Source organism: Alligator sinensis, unplaced genomic scaffold (genome assembly GCF_000455745.1).
Source record: "Alligator sinensis unplaced genomic scaffold, ASM45574v1 scaffold453_1, whole genome shotgun sequence".
NCBI classification, from domain to species: domain Eukaryota; kingdom Metazoa; phylum Chordata; order Crocodylia; family Alligatoridae; genus Alligator; species Alligator sinensis.
The window spans coordinates 79,638-95,244 of NW_005842485.1; the positions used below are offsets into that span (position 1 = coordinate 79,638).

The following is a 15,607-nucleotide window of genomic DNA, read 5'->3' on the forward strand; positions in this document are numbered from 1 at the left end:
AAAAACATCAATACATGGCCTTGGATGGGGGGCAATGACACCTCCTTAAGGTGTTATCAAAAAGCCAAAAGAAAGTCCCTCAGGCAAAAGAAAACTGCTAAAGTGGCATTTGAGCATGGCACCAAGCAACGCACCTGAGTAGTGTGTCTAGTCTGTGTGTTGTGCCTTGCAGTCATGCCAGGGGTGTGCCATTAAGGGCAGATTGGTAGAAAACAGATACACAAGTAGGTCCTGGGGTGCCAGGACAACTGGCTGAGTACTGCAGCAGTTGACCTCAGGAACACAAGAAACGCTTCTCCTCTGTAAATGTTTGAGGCCAGATGAGCAAAAGAAAACCAGAATGATTTCCAATTCAGAGTATCTGTCTCATCTCACTGCCTAACCAAGGGTGCTCAAATGTGGTGAGAATAAGAGAGAAAAAAAAAAGTGCAAGTCTAGGCTTGGACATTAAAGAGACAGCCACTTGGCTCTACCTGTACAGGCAATAACTAGCAGAACTTGGACTGCACCCCATGTACATCTCAGTGTAGGCTCATCTCATCTGTGCTAGATGAGCCACGGTATGATAGACTTGCACGCATTTTTATTTGAGGTAGCTATGGGCACCAGGACTGTCATGTACAGCATTTCACATAGCCCAAGAAAAGGCATGACAGTTAACCTGAAGATTTTGAATTGTGGTAGCAGAGGTTTCTTGCATTTTCCAGTTTCTTTTGCCCTTACGAAATACAGAAAGGACAAAGTGCGAGGAGTAACAATTTCAAGGCCTGCTGTGCTTCTGCTTAGCTGTTTGGTATTTGTCATTAACACAACACCAATAAAGCCTGTGTAAATTCTCCTCCATATGTACTGTCATAGTTAGGCACTGAATGAAACAGAGGTGCTCTAAGATGCCAGTCAGAACATCTACTGGGATGAAAAGGGGTGCTTACTCTCAAGTCTGATGGGAAAAGGGTAATGAGGGCAATGACTGCATTGTCCCCATGGTAATCATGCACGTCTGAGTTCAACGCTGAACTGCTAGCCATAAGACCAGCGCTCCCCTGCCGACGGCACAGCCAGCCTCTCATGCTGCCGACAGCAGCCTCAAGGCCCCTGGCTGCATAAAACTAGAGTTGGAGCGTCTAGCCTCTTCCCAGGGTAGGTTGTTTCTTTTGGACCCAACACATTGCTATAGAGTATTTAGAAACACTGCCACCCTGTATACACATCATAGTCTGCACGAGGCAGAGGCTGCAAGACAGTAAAGGAGATAAGCTGTTGTACTGTACAAGACACCTGTCACTTTAAAATTGGCTACAAGCACAGAAGTATAGGTAAGGCCCAGAGAAACAGGAGAACTGGGTCCTGCAGCCCCTCATTTCCAAGACAGCTGCTGCAGCCCAAACCCATGGCTGAAGGAGGCCAGGTTGTACCGTGTTGTCAAGCAGAATGTGTAGCATTCCCCAAAGTGCGACAGGACCCCATCCTCAGCAGTCCAAGAGAATAGATGTCGCACCAGACAGTGAGGCATCAACATGGCAGGGAGAAGAACCAGATGCTCCCTCCTTGGTGAAAGGTAAGTAATTGTACCACGCAGGTCATTTTTGTTCCAAGAACTTTAATTTGAGTCAACCTGGAGTAAACACCACCCATTTCTGTGCCTCGCACTGTAATCCTGAAAAGCATGGCACAGCCAAGGCCACTGTGAGCACCTCTGTGCTTTGCAACAGGTAAACAAAAATGGGAAAGCACCATCACAGCACTGCCTCCTCACCTACCTGCCAGCTAGGAGAGACCAGGGTGACAGGCCATGCCAGCTGATTAGAAGACAGAGGTTTTGCAAGCAAGTAATGCTTTGAAATAACATCTGTGGGAAAAAAAGGTCGTGAGCTCGGTATGGGTTGACACTGTCCAAGAGGAGGCTGAGCCCACTGCTCTGTAACAGGCTATTCGTAGCACCAGCAAGCACCTAGGAACCCTTCTTAGCATCTTGGTTGCTCTGTGGAACTGCCCTCGTCCCACCACAGGCTTTCAAAGGCACCCAACTCGCCTATGGTCCGCACCATGTGGTTGGCTAGCAGCTGGCCCATCTTGGCAGCCAAGTCACTTGAGCTTTGCACCACAGGCCAAATTTGCAGTAGGTGCAGTTAAAAAATGCGGCTGTGCTAGGAATCGTTACGCACCATTGGAGCAGCACATGCATCAATACCCTGAAAGTTCCTGCCTGCTAGTGCTCTGCCCACAAATCAATAGCTAGAGACCTCCCAGGTGTAAGGTCACTGCTGTACCATAAATAAAAATATTGCATGTCGATCGGCCTGTTTTGGGGAGTCAATTTGGAATGTAGCTAAATCAGCAGAGGAGCCCACTGTTACACCGTTAACGCCTCCAGCTCTTTGGGCTTCAACAGTTTCTTAGCAGCAATGATGGTGTTCTTCATCAGCATGGCAACAGTCATGGGTCCCACACCACCAGGCACTGGAGTAATGTAGCTGGCTTTCTTCCTCACGCCTGCAAGGAAGGAAAGGGTGGAATCTAGGACTGGCACATCCCCCAGGTTTGCCAAGCTCCTGTCAACACCCGTGAAGGACTACTGGTAACCTATTAATAGGACAAATCAAATATAGCCACCCCAAAGGAGGCCTTGCACAGCAGCCTTGAGTGGCATTTAAACCAACTGAATTAGCCTGTAACAGGCCTCTGCCATAATTAGGTTTGCATGTCACTGGGGAGTAACTCAACACCAGCCACAACCATCTGGAAGCACTAGGCCTGGCCTCAGAAGCAGCTAGAAGGACAGAGTTTAATCCCCACCATCTCACGCTGTCAGGGCTGACTCCGGGGCCACATAACCAAGCATTGTGTAGTCAACCAACTGCATGTGGTGCCCCAAATGCAAGGAGAGTAAACTCCTAGATGCACCGAGTGAAGCAGGGTCCAGGCTGTGCACATTAGAAGGACCAGTCAGAAGTGGGTATGCAGTTGCCATAAAAGGAACAGGGTCCCCTCTCTGAACATGGCAGCTATTCTAGAGCTACTTGCTGCCTAGCATGTGCTATCTGACTGGAATCCAGTCCCTGCAGGAGTCCCCAAATAGGGAACGCTCTCAAATGCCAGCACAGGGGAGAGAACTTCTCAGTGTCAGCACCTGTATCAGCTGCCACACAACTGGGGTTTCTCTCTCCATGTCAGAGCACCCCAGACACGCAATGCTGGCAAGGCTGCAGATGCAGAAAAGTAGCTGCATACCTTCAAAATCCACATCTCCCACCAGTTTGGGTTTGGCCGTAACAGGATCCTGCACTCTGTTGATCCCAACATCGATGACAGCAGCTCCCTCTTTAATCATGTCAGCCGTGATCAAGTTAGGAATCCCTGAAAGGCGAGACACCGAGGCACCGATTTTAATGGGGGAAGGTCAGAGCAAGGCCTCCTTTCTGCCTAGCATCACATATCCCTGCATGGTGTCGCCCAACAACGTGAAAGGAAAGAACTCTCAGGTAAAAATCCTCCTCGGGCCACCCAACCCTCTGTTCAGTACAACTGCAAGTCTTGTGTCCAAAAGGAAACCAGTCTGCGATGGCTACCGTGTTTATCCGTAGGATGAGGGGGACAACTGTCAAGCAGTATGGGTAAGCCCTTATGAAAAGCATGCACGTGTTTTGTTGGGGGAGGTAGCAACTCTAAGTGTGTTCCAAAACAAGGAGCCATGCTGTGTAGGTCAGCCCCCATCCAAGAGGGCATGTTCCCCTCACCAGTCCTCCCAAAGGAGGGCTCCATGCTGCAGTGGCAGGGGAAGCCACCTGGCAAAAGAAAAATCATGCAACGCTAAGGCACCTCCCAGTGACAACTCGGAGATGAGGAGTAGTGCGGCATAAGCACGTGGGGTCTGCCGTTGCCTAATGCTCAAATCCTGAGCAAGTGCTAGATGACAGGGTCTCCCCCACCCGCCTCTTATCAGGTCCACCAGACCCCTGCCCTGGTAGACCGTGTGGCAGGGCAGTAGGGGGTGCTCCTGCATTGAGCCACCCACCTCACTGCACCCAATCACCTTCCAGGCTGAGTGTCTCCTTGGGGGCAACTCGTGTCTGGCCAACCCCCACTTCCTGGAGCACACCTGCAAGCCTGGGGGTAATGCCACCACCACCCAGGGTCTGAATTGATCTTGGCCCTGTTCCCCCTGGAAAACACAGGCCTAGTAGTCCTTGAAGATACTTGACCCACTGCTAGAACTTGGGGTGCTTCCCTCAGTCTGAAGCACAAACAGTGGCCTCCCTTAGTCAGGCAAACCAAAGGGACCCCAAGGCATAATCTAGGCCCTCTCCCAATAAGTATCCCACACTAGGTACAAAGGAGAACTTTACTGGTTACAACAGGGGTATGCAATGTTTTTTGCCTGGAGTGGCAAAAAAAAAAAAAAAAGCAACCTACAATGCCTACCTTGGAAGGTGCCAGAGTGCTGGCATGCCAGAAAGACAAAACAAAGGGCAGGGGGTACATGGCAGGATGCCCTGCTTGTGCCCCTTGCCTCCCAGCCAAAGCCTCTGCCCCCCAGCCCTGCTCGTGCCCCTGCTCCCCCAGGCTCCGTAGCTATCAGCAGCTACCCAGAACCTGGACCAGCTGCAGCCTCCCAGCTCTAGATCTGGCCCCAGGCTCTGGGGAGGCAGCAGATACAGGTGATGCTCCCCGCCCTGCTGCCCTTGCACATGCTGCGCTCCCCTGGGCCCTCCCAAGCGCAGCGTGCGACCCAGGGTAGCAGTGTACGGAGAGGCCGCACAGGGAAGCTCGCCTGCTGCTGCAAGCTCCATGCTGCCCAGGTTGCACTTCCCTTGTGTGTGTAGGAATAGCACATGGGGTTGAGCCCCTTCTACTGCCTCCACCTGCAGGGTAAGTGTGGCCAGGGCAGCAGGGAGCTCAGAGGAGCAGGCAGCTTTCTGCAACCCCACTGTGCCCTGCCATGTGGGGTTTCACACGCTGCTCTGCAAAAAGTGGTGAGGACAGCACATCAGGGAGCACAGCTGGTACCCAGTGCCTCCCCAGAGCTGGATCTAGGGCTGGGAGGCAGCTGGGACCAGAGCCAGGAGGCAGCAGCTGTTTGTAGCCTCCCAGCTGCAGCCGACCCAGGTTCTGGGGAGTTGCTGATAGCCATGGAGCCCGGGCTGCTTGCAGCAGGGCTTCTATCCTCCCAGATGGCCATGGAGCCCAGGCTGCTCCCAGCAGCTACCTCAAACCTGGGCTGGCTGCAGCCAGGAGGCTACAAACAGCTGCTGCCTCCCCACCCCAGCCCCGGCAGTCTCCTGGCCATGGGCTCTGGGAAGACAGCAGTTGTCAACACCATCCACTGGGGCTGGGGCTGCAGCTGGACTATCAGCAGCACTGGCATGGGGCCAGCAGCAGCACCGGGGTGGGGCTGAGGCCAGGGCCATACAGGGCTGGAGCCTGTGGCGATGGTGGTGCCAGCTAGGGCTGGGCCTGGGCCTGCACAGGGCCAGGGCCATCAGCAGTGCTGGGATGGGGCCAGGTCCCATGCAGGTCCATGTCTATGGCCCCACACGAGCCCCAGCCCCATCCTGACGCTGCCGATGGCCCCGATCCAGCAACAGCACTGTGCTAGGGCCAGCGGCAGCAGTGGGGAGGGCCGAGGGTGGGGCAGCCAGCAGCTGGCACCACTGCTGCTGCTGGGGCCTGGGCCTGGCCCCAGCCGACTGCCAGGGTGGTCGGCAGCGCCGGGACGGGCCTGGGGCCTGGAGTTGGTCCACGGCGCCAGCCCTGTGTGGGCCCAGGCCCCGACCCCGGCCCCAACCTGGCTCTGCCAACAGCCCTAGCCTAGTACTAGCACTAGGCTGGGGCAGGCGACAGCGGCGGTGGTGCCGGCCAGGGCCAGGCTTACCAGTAGCTCATGATCGGGGCCTGTGCAGGTCCACAGCCCCAGCTGGCACCACCGCCACCTGCTCCAGCCTAGTGCCGCTACCTGGCCCGACAGCAGCGCCAGGATGGGGCCGGCCCCTACATGGGCCCCGGCCCCATCCCAGTGCTGCCAACAGCCCCAGCCTGGCAGCAGCACTGGGCTGGGACTGGCAGCAGTGGTGGTGAGGGCTGGGGCCAGGCCCGCCAACAGCATATGGCCAGGTATGGGGCAGTCAGCAGCGTCGGGGCCTGTGCAGGTCTAGAGCCCCAGCCCCGCACAGACCCCAGCCCTGGCCCAGCAGCAGCACTGGGCTGGGGCCTTCTGGCAGTACAGGGTTGGGGCCGGGGCTAATAGTAGTGCTGGGCTCAGTCTGGGGCCAGGGGCTCTTACCCAGCTGGGGTCGGCAGCAGCACAAGGGTGTTTCCAAGCAGCCACGTGCTGCTCGACCTGGACATGACTCTTCCCACCCCTCAGGGCTGGAAGCAGTCTGCATGCCAACCAAAACCATGCTGCGTGCCAGCTTTGGCACATGTGCCATAGGTTGGCAACCCCTGGGTTACAAGGAGTAGGTTTGGAATAGGATACAGGGTAGAGCAGTATCAGAGAAATACTTGTAGCAGAAATACTAGCAGTATCAGAGAAATACATATCAGAAAAATACTTTTCCAAGCAAACAGCAGTGTGATAGCCTTTGACTACCCATCTGTGTTACTGCAAGCTAGATACCTAGTTAGATCTCAAGTAGCTTAATCACAAACATCATCCAGAGGCAGGTGGAGATTTCCTCTGGAGGAAAGCAGTTCATTGACTGTAAGTTTCAAGAGAGCACGCGAGTTTCAGATGGTCCAGCTTCTCTCTGAATTCTCATCATGGCTGCTGCCCTGCCTCCTGAGCAGTCCTTAACTTATATAGCCCTTATGACCTCATTTACCTGACCCAATGAAGGCCGGCAATCACTGGCTGCCAGCCAACCAATTTAAAATGCATCACTGGTTGCTGGGTAAACTGGCTGGGTCTCTAGCCCCTTCCCATTGCTTAGAACAATAGGGAGTTTAAGCCCCCCACCCAGGTATGTGATGCCAGTCCCGCAGGCAGAGGGAGCAGGTTCCCCCCTCCCTCAGGAATGTATCCAGCTCAGGTTACAACTCAAGGTTACCCAAAGCCAATGGGGCCAGAGATGTCTGCCCTCTGCAGTGACCATGGTAACCAAATGTCAGATAAGCATCCGCCTGATAGAGTTTGGGGAGAGACAGAGATGGCATTCTGCCACAAACCATTTCCTGATCTCCAAGGTGGGAGGGTCTCCCTGGGAAGACTCACCCTGTGGATCACAGGGCAGCCTCAGTACTGCTGCCACCAATTGTCTATTGGATCCAGGTTTGCAGGGCAAAGGGCCAAGGCAGCAATAAGGCCTCTCTAGTAAGTACCACCACCCTACACTTACTGCACACTACATGGCTCTACCCCCAGCACCAGCACCTCCCTCAGGCATCGCCTTTTTTCCCCTTCTGGGGCATCCTACTCTATCTATTGCAAAGTCTGCACCCAGCCCCACCCTCTCCTCCTTCCTGCCAGTCCTAAAGTTCCCAGACATTGTAGCTAAGGGTCTCCTGACAGCCTCCAGGGTTAACTAACACTTGCATCTCCGTAGGCCCATGAAGCATCATCCAAGCTCCACAGAGAAGACCCAGCAGAACACAAGAGGAACAGAACACAAGGCAACATAAAGGCCTACTTTCCAACTAGAAGGCACCATGCAACGCAGTGCAGGACCCTAACATGGCAACACAAGCAGCCACATGGATCACTGGGATCCTCTTACGTAGAAGATCAGGAAGCTAGGCCAAGGTGCCATGAGCAAGAACCCACTTGCTTCAGGTCAGCTGACCTCCATTCTTGCTATTTGTTTATTGGCATCTCTGTAATGGGAGTGTCCCACTAGGGCCTCCCTTTGAGTCAGGGCTTGGTGCATCAGGGAATAGACAAGTCATTTATTCATAGATGTTAGTGTTGGAAGGGACCTCAGTCAGTCTGACCCCCTTCCCTGAGGAAGAAAGAGAGCTGGGGTCAGACAACCCCAGGTAGGTGCTTGTCCAGTCTCCTCTTGAAGACCCCCAGGGTAGGGGAGAGCACCACCTCCCTTGGAGCCTATTCCAGATTCTGGCAACCTTTACTGCGAGAAAGTAAAGGCATTAGCCCTACACCCAAGCCTGCTCTCCGTCAATTTGTGGCCATTGTTCCTAGTTGCTCTATTTACTGGGGCACCCCCTAGAGCATCTCCTATTCCCTGCTGCCTTCCCCTGATGAATTTACAGGCAGTCACAAGATCACCTCTCAGCCTTTTCTTTCAAAGGCTGAAAAGATCTAGGTCCCTCAGTCTCTCCTTGTATACTCAGGCCTGCAGGCAGGGTCCTACAAGCAGCCCTCCTCTGAACCTTCTCAAGATTCTCAGCAACCCGTTTGAAGTGCGGCGCCCAAAACAGTATGCAGTACTGTAGCTACAGCCTGACCAGTGCCACAGAGGGGAAGCATTGCCTCCCTGGACCTGTTAAATCATGCATCTGCTAATGCATGATAAAGTGCAATTATCCTTGTTGATCACTGTCTCACTGATGACTCTCATTCATCTTGGAGTCAACTATGACTCCAAGATTCCTTTCCACTGTTGTGCCGCTGAGCAGGTCATCCCCCAGCCTGCAAGTGTGTTGGTGGTTCTTTTTGCCCAGATGTAGCACTTTAGGTAGAGGCTGCTTCCACACTTCTCAGAACTCACTCAGGCCAACTGCAAGAGTTGGGTTACAGGGGAGAGCAACAGGGGTCCACGGAACTGCAACTCCTTCTTGCAGACACTAGGGGGTTGTGGGAATGCATGGCCTAAGGGTTCTGGCAGGCTGGGATCAGGGAGGGCCTCATCCCCAGAGAACTTCCCAACAGCCCTTCTTACATAAAGCACAAGTGTTACACCAAGCCTCAAGAGCACCCCTCCTCCGTTCCTCCTCAGCACCTGGAGTTTTGAACCAAGTCTGTTCCGGCCAGCCTTACCTGCAGCTGCCACCACTATGTCTGCCAGAATCGTGTGCTGCTTGAGTTGCTCCTTAGGCGTGTAGCGGTGCGATATTGTGACTGTCGCGTCCCCTGCAAAATACGGCCCAGTGAGCTTCGATGTACATCAGTAGCCCACTCCACATGCATCTATCAGCTCCACCCAGGCAGAGATGAGGAGTGGACTCAAAATAAGCTGGGTACAGGCAAGGTACTGACCGCCGATAGCAAGAACACAGCCCTGCCTGGATGCACTCCTAGTTGTGTTGCATGGGTAACAGATTTGCACCCGTGTCATACCCCCTCCCAGGTGTAGGCCCTGGTTCCTTAGGCCATAAGCCAGGGGTGGGCAAAATGCGGCCCACTAGGCCATTCTATCCAGCCTGCAGGGCCCCTAAAAAAAATAATTTAGAAAATTAATATTGATCTGCCCTGGGCTGCCTGTCATGCGGCCCTTAATGGCTTGCCGAAACTCAGTAAGCAGCCCTTCGCCTGAAATAAATTGCCCACCCCTGCTATAAGCAGTGACAGCCCATGTTCCAGCATGCTGCCTCAGCCCATGAGCACTAAATGCTCATCATGAGCATTAGAAGGCAGCTTCGGACTGAGGATGGTCTAGTAGTGGTGCAGGCTGCCTACAAGGCCCAAATTCTCTCTCCCAGGAAGTTTGCCCAAGCCAGCTGGACAGACACTTGGCTGGGGTGGTTCTGCCAGGGACTATCCCATCCTGGGCAGGGAGCTAGATGAGACAATGGCCCAAAGTCTCTTCCAGCCCTGCTTGCCTACAATTCTGTGACCCTGTTACAATTCAGCTGCAAGGGCAATCTCCCAGCCAAATGACAGACCTCAGGCAACCGCCCTCCAGGGCGCTCATGTCGGCCGTCTGTGTGCAGCAGCATGGCTATTGGCATGCCCACATTCTTGGATCTGCCAGCCACAACGACATTTTTCCCAAGGGTCGGGATCCCTGAAGCATGGGGTGGGGAAAAAGAGGGAGAGGAGAAAAAAAAGCCACATCCAATTGAAGGCAAAACTAAGCCCTTTGTGGTGAAAGGGCAGAGATGAACAGCAAGGCTGGCTCTATGGCTCCTACCAGTTCTCTTGATGATTTCCCACACCCCCCATGGGGTGGCTGGCAGCATGGTATACTGGTCCAGGCACATACGTCCCACATTTATCACGTGGAAGCCATCCACATCTTTGTCCGGTGTCACAGCATTGCAGATCTTGCGCTCATCAATATGCTCTGGAAAGAAGAACAGCGTTAGCCCCCAAGGCCATTTAGCCAAGTGAAATGAAACCACCGAAGGCTGATCTCCAACATGCGTGCTAGGTCTCAGCACAGATCATCAGGATGAGAAAGCTGGAGGTTACAGAAATCAAGTGGCTTCCTCCTCTACTTGAAAGGGTGTAAAAAGATGCCACTCTGCCTCCGAGTACAGGTAGTCAATTCTGTCCAGAGGGTTAAAAAAATTATCCCTTGCCAAAAAAAGGGTATTTAAGGCCAAAGAGAAAACACAGGCAGGCTGGCACCATGCAAAGGTGTCAGACTCCCTGAGATGCTTATACCTTCCCCCATGTATTGCCCAACTGATACAGAGGCCCATAAAATGCCAATACCAGCAACTGCCTAGGCAGGGCGGTAGCCTTTCCTTCACCAGGGTGGGAGGTGCCTGTGGGTCAAGATACTTGCCTCTACCCATGTACAAACAGCATCGGGGTAGAAGGTCATCTCCTCAGGACCATGCTTCACTGCACTGTGACCCTGTCCTCTCAGTGGAAGTCATCTCCAAAAAGGTCTGACTAGTGAGAACCCCCTAGCGTGTAGCCCCAACCCACCAGGCAAGGGAAGCTGCACCAGCAGGCCATCCACATTGGTGTCGTCATTCAGCTTCACAATTAAGTCAAGTAGCTCCTCCTCGGTGACAGAGGCTGGCCGCAGGATGGTTTCGCTGCTGATTCCTGCAGAGGAATAGAGAGCCCTGCATCAGGGTGGCAGGTCACATGCACACCCTGGCTGGATGTGAACAGTCCCCAATTTTTGGGCATCTGCACAGAAAACCCCTCCTGAGGACCAACTGTTGTGAAAGTCCAAAGGCTGCAAAGTCAGCCTCCCCCATCCCTTGAAGGAGACTCAACGTGGATGGCAGGCCTCCACTGGAGCAGCACCCATTGGAGCCAAAGCCTATCCTAACCCTTAATCCAGCTGGGGGGAGAAACATGCAAGCACGGCTGCCACTGAGATAAGCACCAAAGAACACCTTGGGGCCTGCAAGCACCCCCAAACCCAGAGTACTGAGGCAGCATGGAATAAGCACTCAAAGCAGCCACACTCATGTGGACCACCTCCGAGTGGCATTGGAAACGCAAAAGCCACAAACAAGCAGTCAAGTAGTGTGGCTTCCCCTCCCAGCAGATTCCATTGAGCAACCCAGCACCCACCCAACCAGGAAGGAGAAGGGCTGCTTAGTGACTGGTGCTGGCGGCTTTGGCTGGGGGACAATGCAGAAGTACCTGCAAGAGTACAGACCACAGTAAAAGCCTGAGAAGGACAAAGCTAAACCAGCCCCTGCACCTGAGGGGCGAGACCCTTGGCCAAGCCACAGCTGCAGGAAGCAGCAAACAACCCTGGTAGTTTGTGTTAAGAATTCCCTGTGATGCACAGAAAGAAACAGCAGAGCCATTGTCTCTGAGCACAATGGGCCACCATCACCTACAGTTTAGATTCAGGTGGAGCACCACCTTCCAGACCTGGAGGACTAAATCCCAGCAGTGGGCAAAAATGGACACATGCTGCCCTGGACTGATACAAGTCCCCTGGAGAGCAAAGCTGAAAGTGATGCAGCTCTAGAACCAATCTGGAAGTAGGGAGGCCAACATTGAAAGAGCGCAAGAACATACCAACATCAGCAGCGGCCTTGGTTTTGTTGAGGACGTAGGAGTGACTGGCAGGGTTCTCACCCACCAGAACCACGCTGAGATGGGGCCTCTTGTTCCCGGCAGCCACCCACTGTTCGACCTCGTGTCGGGCTTCTTGTCTGATCTGCCGTGCCAATTTCCTTCCCGAAATCACAACTGCATCATTTCTGCAATGGAGACCATTACCTCAGGTGCGGAAAGCAGGAACTTGCACTAGCCCCTGTCACCCTTCCCTACCCCCAGCCTCGCATAAACATTTCTGAGGCACAGGAGTGCAGGCGAAGCTGGTCATGGCAAAGACCACTTTAATAAGAACCCATTACTAGTGCTGCAGCCGTCTCACCAAGAGCAGCATACAAGGCAGAGGCCAGGCTGCCTCCAAGAGAAGCAGGTGGGCCCAGTGATATACCCAGTTGTGAGGCTTACCCCAAAACAGGACGTTCATTTGTAACAACTGTCCTGAGCATATAGGCAGCCTGGTAAGAAAAGACCATGGTGTAGCATGTTGCTCACAATGCATGAACTGGGAAAACCTGGATCCATTGGCAGGTTTTTCTGGGAGACAGAGGCCTGTCAAGCCTCTCTGGCAAATATTTTTGCTTAGCACACAAAAGGTGTTAAATGAAGACTCTGCCTTCCCACATGCCCATGGCAGAACCTCCTTGCAACAGGGCGCGCCAGCCACAGCATTATAAATAGAGGCTTAGGGCAACCAAGGTCAGGTGAGTACATTTAACTGAAGTAAAAAGTAGAACAATGAATAGTCTCAGGCTGTATCCATGCTGGATACAGGTACGGCAAAGGAAATGCTGTACCCGGGTCACTGGCAGAGGTCCAAGAGTCAGGCTGCTATGTCTAGTAAGTAGCATCTCAAAGGTAGCTAAAGTAAAAGCTGGATAGCCCATGACACTTGAGCCACAGCAAAAGTAGCTCCCTGCCCCCGTGCAAGATCTAAATTGGGACCAGAAGCGCACACCCAAGGAGGACGACTTCCAGAGGACCAGCTAGGATTACAGTAAGGAAAGGTCCTAGAAAGACAGCCAGCTGGAGAAGCCAAGCAGCTGCCAAAGCATGCTAACCAAACAGCTCTGTTCCAGCTTTGCTGGCAGCAACCTCGATCAACGTGTCAAAGTACAGCATCAGTAAGAAAGAGACACAGAGACCATTTCCAGCAAGTGAATTCAGCCCTGGCCAAAAAAAGGTTAAGCTCATAAGAAGGCTGACAGAGACAAAGACCATTGCTACAGGCAGCTGTCATGCCAGGCTTGCTAGTTAGCAATAACCTCTTGATGGACAACACCATCATGAATGCAATGTTTAGGATGGAGGACTTCATTTGTCACTTTTGTCCCATGGCTGGACCAGGCTTGTGGGGCAAAAGGCTGCATCTCCAGACAGGTGGGAGAAACAATCCCAGACACACGGCCCTTCCACAACCAAGCTCTTGGCCAGCACATTTAAGCAATGCTCATGGAGCTCAGCAGGATATGCATCCCAAGTGCATAACGGTTATAAATAGGCTATGGCCTGGCAAGGCCACTGGGTCACAAACAACTGCCTTGGGGCAACGTGAGTGGCAGAGTCCACAGTCCAGTGGCATCTGCTGCAGTCGGGTAAAACAAGTGCAGCCTTCCCCACTCCATGGAAACTTAAGAGGACTGAGGAGCTCTGTCAGGGGTCTGCCCATATCCCAGCAGTTGGCTTCCCTGGAGCCAAAGTCCCTTGTCACATCCCCATGGCCTGCCATGGGAGGAAAGCTAAGGCCATCTCATTCTGTGGCCCAACCTCCCTAACACTTGAACTCGTTTCTTTCTGCAGAGGTGTCAGGAAACAGAATGGGAGTCCAGCACTGCCAGCAGGTAAGACTCCAGACCATTTCCTTGCATTGTAAGCCAGCATAAAGACAGGAACATCTGGACACGCAGTGCCAGTCATGCGCTCTTGGCCAAGACAGGTGGGGTTATACAAGGTCCCTCCTCATGTCTCCAGCACAAAACCTCCCAAGTAACACAAGGAGGTTTCCATTTACCCAGAACAATTTTAGCCTGGGCAAGCAGTTCAAGGCAGGCATTCCCAAACAAGAGGTGCTGCAGAGAGCCCCGAAACATGTGATCATTGCAACCTCCCTTCCCAAGGACACAGCGCAGGTCCTGGCACACCGTCAGAGGGACCCACCAAGCCGAGCCAAGCGTCACGTACAGCTGCCTCGAAGTGCCCAAAGGTGGCTTGGGAGCAGGAGCTCCTCGTACGGGAACGCTTCAAGGGAACGGAAGAGTCTGTCCCAGCCTCCACCGTCTGTCCAGGAAGGCACCAAGGCAGGACCTTGGCAGTACCTCCTCCTTACATAACCCTGAACTAGACACAGGGCCAAACAAGATGGGAAGGGCAGGCAGGGGAACGAGGGCAGAGATGGAGGGTGCGCGGTGCCAGGTGCTGCCGAGCTCCCAGTCCCCCAGCACTTGGGGCAGCCTGGTTCGCACCGAGTCCTCAGCTGCCAGCTACAGCCTGGGCACAGAGCTGAAGTGCGGGCAGGACACCACAGCCGCATGGCACCGCCGCTCTCCCCTGCAGATGGATGCATCTGCCTCAGCATCGTGCTCCTGAGGGGGGAACAGCGAGCGGCGCAAGGGCTCAGCAGAGGGAGAGCAGAAGCAGCAGGAAAAAGACGAGAGGAAGCAAGTCCAGCTCCGGGGAGCGGGAAGTCACCGAAGGCCGCGAGAGTGTCGGCACAGGCGCAGAGAGCAGAGCCCGGGGAAGAGAGAGCCATCCTTTACACCCACAGCCCTTGCCAGCCCCTCGGTAGGGGCATGTCGGCACCCCGCGGGCCCGGGAGGGGAGGGGAGGCACTCGCACAGGACCGCGGCCCCTCGCGCAAGGCGGGAGCCGGATTTCATCAGCCTGCAGCGCTCGCGGCGGCCGCCAGGGGCTCCCCCGCCCTGCGGCACCGGGCCAGGCCGGACCGGGGCAGCGCAGCCGGACCGCGGGGCTGCCTCGCCCGGGGTCCCCATGACGTCAGGAGACGTCACTCCACAGCTCCCCCACCCAGGCGGGCCCGGGACGTGCGACAGCCGCTCCGCCCGGGCGGCCCCCGGGGACCCTCGTGACGTCAGGCAACATCGATCCCTATGTCACCCCCCGCGGGCTCAGACCCCGCCGCCCCCGTGGCAACACAGCCCCGCATGATGTCAGGCAGTCATTCTGCATCATAGGGATACCCCCCCCAATGACGGCATGAGGCCGGCCCCTACCTGGGCGCGCTGAGATGCAGGCGCCGGGCTCGCGGGTCCCGGCCGAGCCGAGCCAGAGCGCGCAGCAGCGGCGGTTGGAGCAAAAGCGGGCCCAGCGCGGTTGCCATAGTGCCGGGGGCGGCGGGGGACCGCACCTCGCCGGACCCTGCCCTAATATAGGGATCCCGGCTCCGCCCCCCGCACCCGGAGCCACGCCATTGGCTGGAGGCGGGCGACACGCGCGGCGCCGGCCAGGCTCCGATTGGCCTGCGCTGGGAGGGACGTCACAAGGGAGGGAAGCCGACCCGGGCAGGGAGCTCCCGCGATTGGCTGAGACGGAAAGCAGAACCGGAGACGGGCGTCGAAGGTTGGTGGATCCTATCAAGGGGGCGGGAGAGGCGTGCGGCAGAGCGGCTCGCCACTGGGGCCGTGGGATCCGCGGGAACAATTGGCCGCTGGCAGGGGAGGGCGGGACCAGGCCGCCGTGCGGACCGCGGATTGGTGCGAGGGGCGGGGCCGCTCGGGCCTA

General features: G+C 55.0%; 1 protein-coding gene across 2 annotated transcripts; it reads right to left on the bottom strand.

The window, feature by feature from the left end:
* Positions 1–1,569: 1,569 nt before the first annotated feature.
* Positions 1,570–15,244, bottom strand: MTHFD2 (methylenetetrahydrofolate dehydrogenase (NADP+ dependent) 2, methenyltetrahydrofolate cyclohydrolase). 2 transcript variants are annotated; one of them, XM_006031143.2, is made up of 8 exons: positions 15,100–15,243; positions 11,834–12,018; positions 10,772–10,894; positions 10,026–10,178; positions 9,792–9,899; positions 8,933–9,025; positions 3,232–3,357; positions 1,570–2,493 (listed from the first exon to the last, which is right to left on the bottom strand). In XM_006031143.2, exons 1-8 carry the CDS (start codon positions 15,204–15,206, stop codon positions 2,354–2,356), a joined length of 1,035 nt encoding a protein of 344 aa, XP_006031205.1. In that variant the 5' UTR covers positions 15,207–15,243; the 3' UTR covers positions 1,570–2,353. The 2 variants fall into 2 exon arrangements, with proteins under 2 accessions (XP_006031205.1, XP_025068567.1); XM_025212782.1 differs by lacking the exons at positions 1,570–2,493; positions 3,232–3,357 and having other exon boundaries at positions 8,664–9,025; positions 15,100–15,244.
* Between the last annotated feature and the right edge of the window lie 363 nt (positions 15,245–15,607).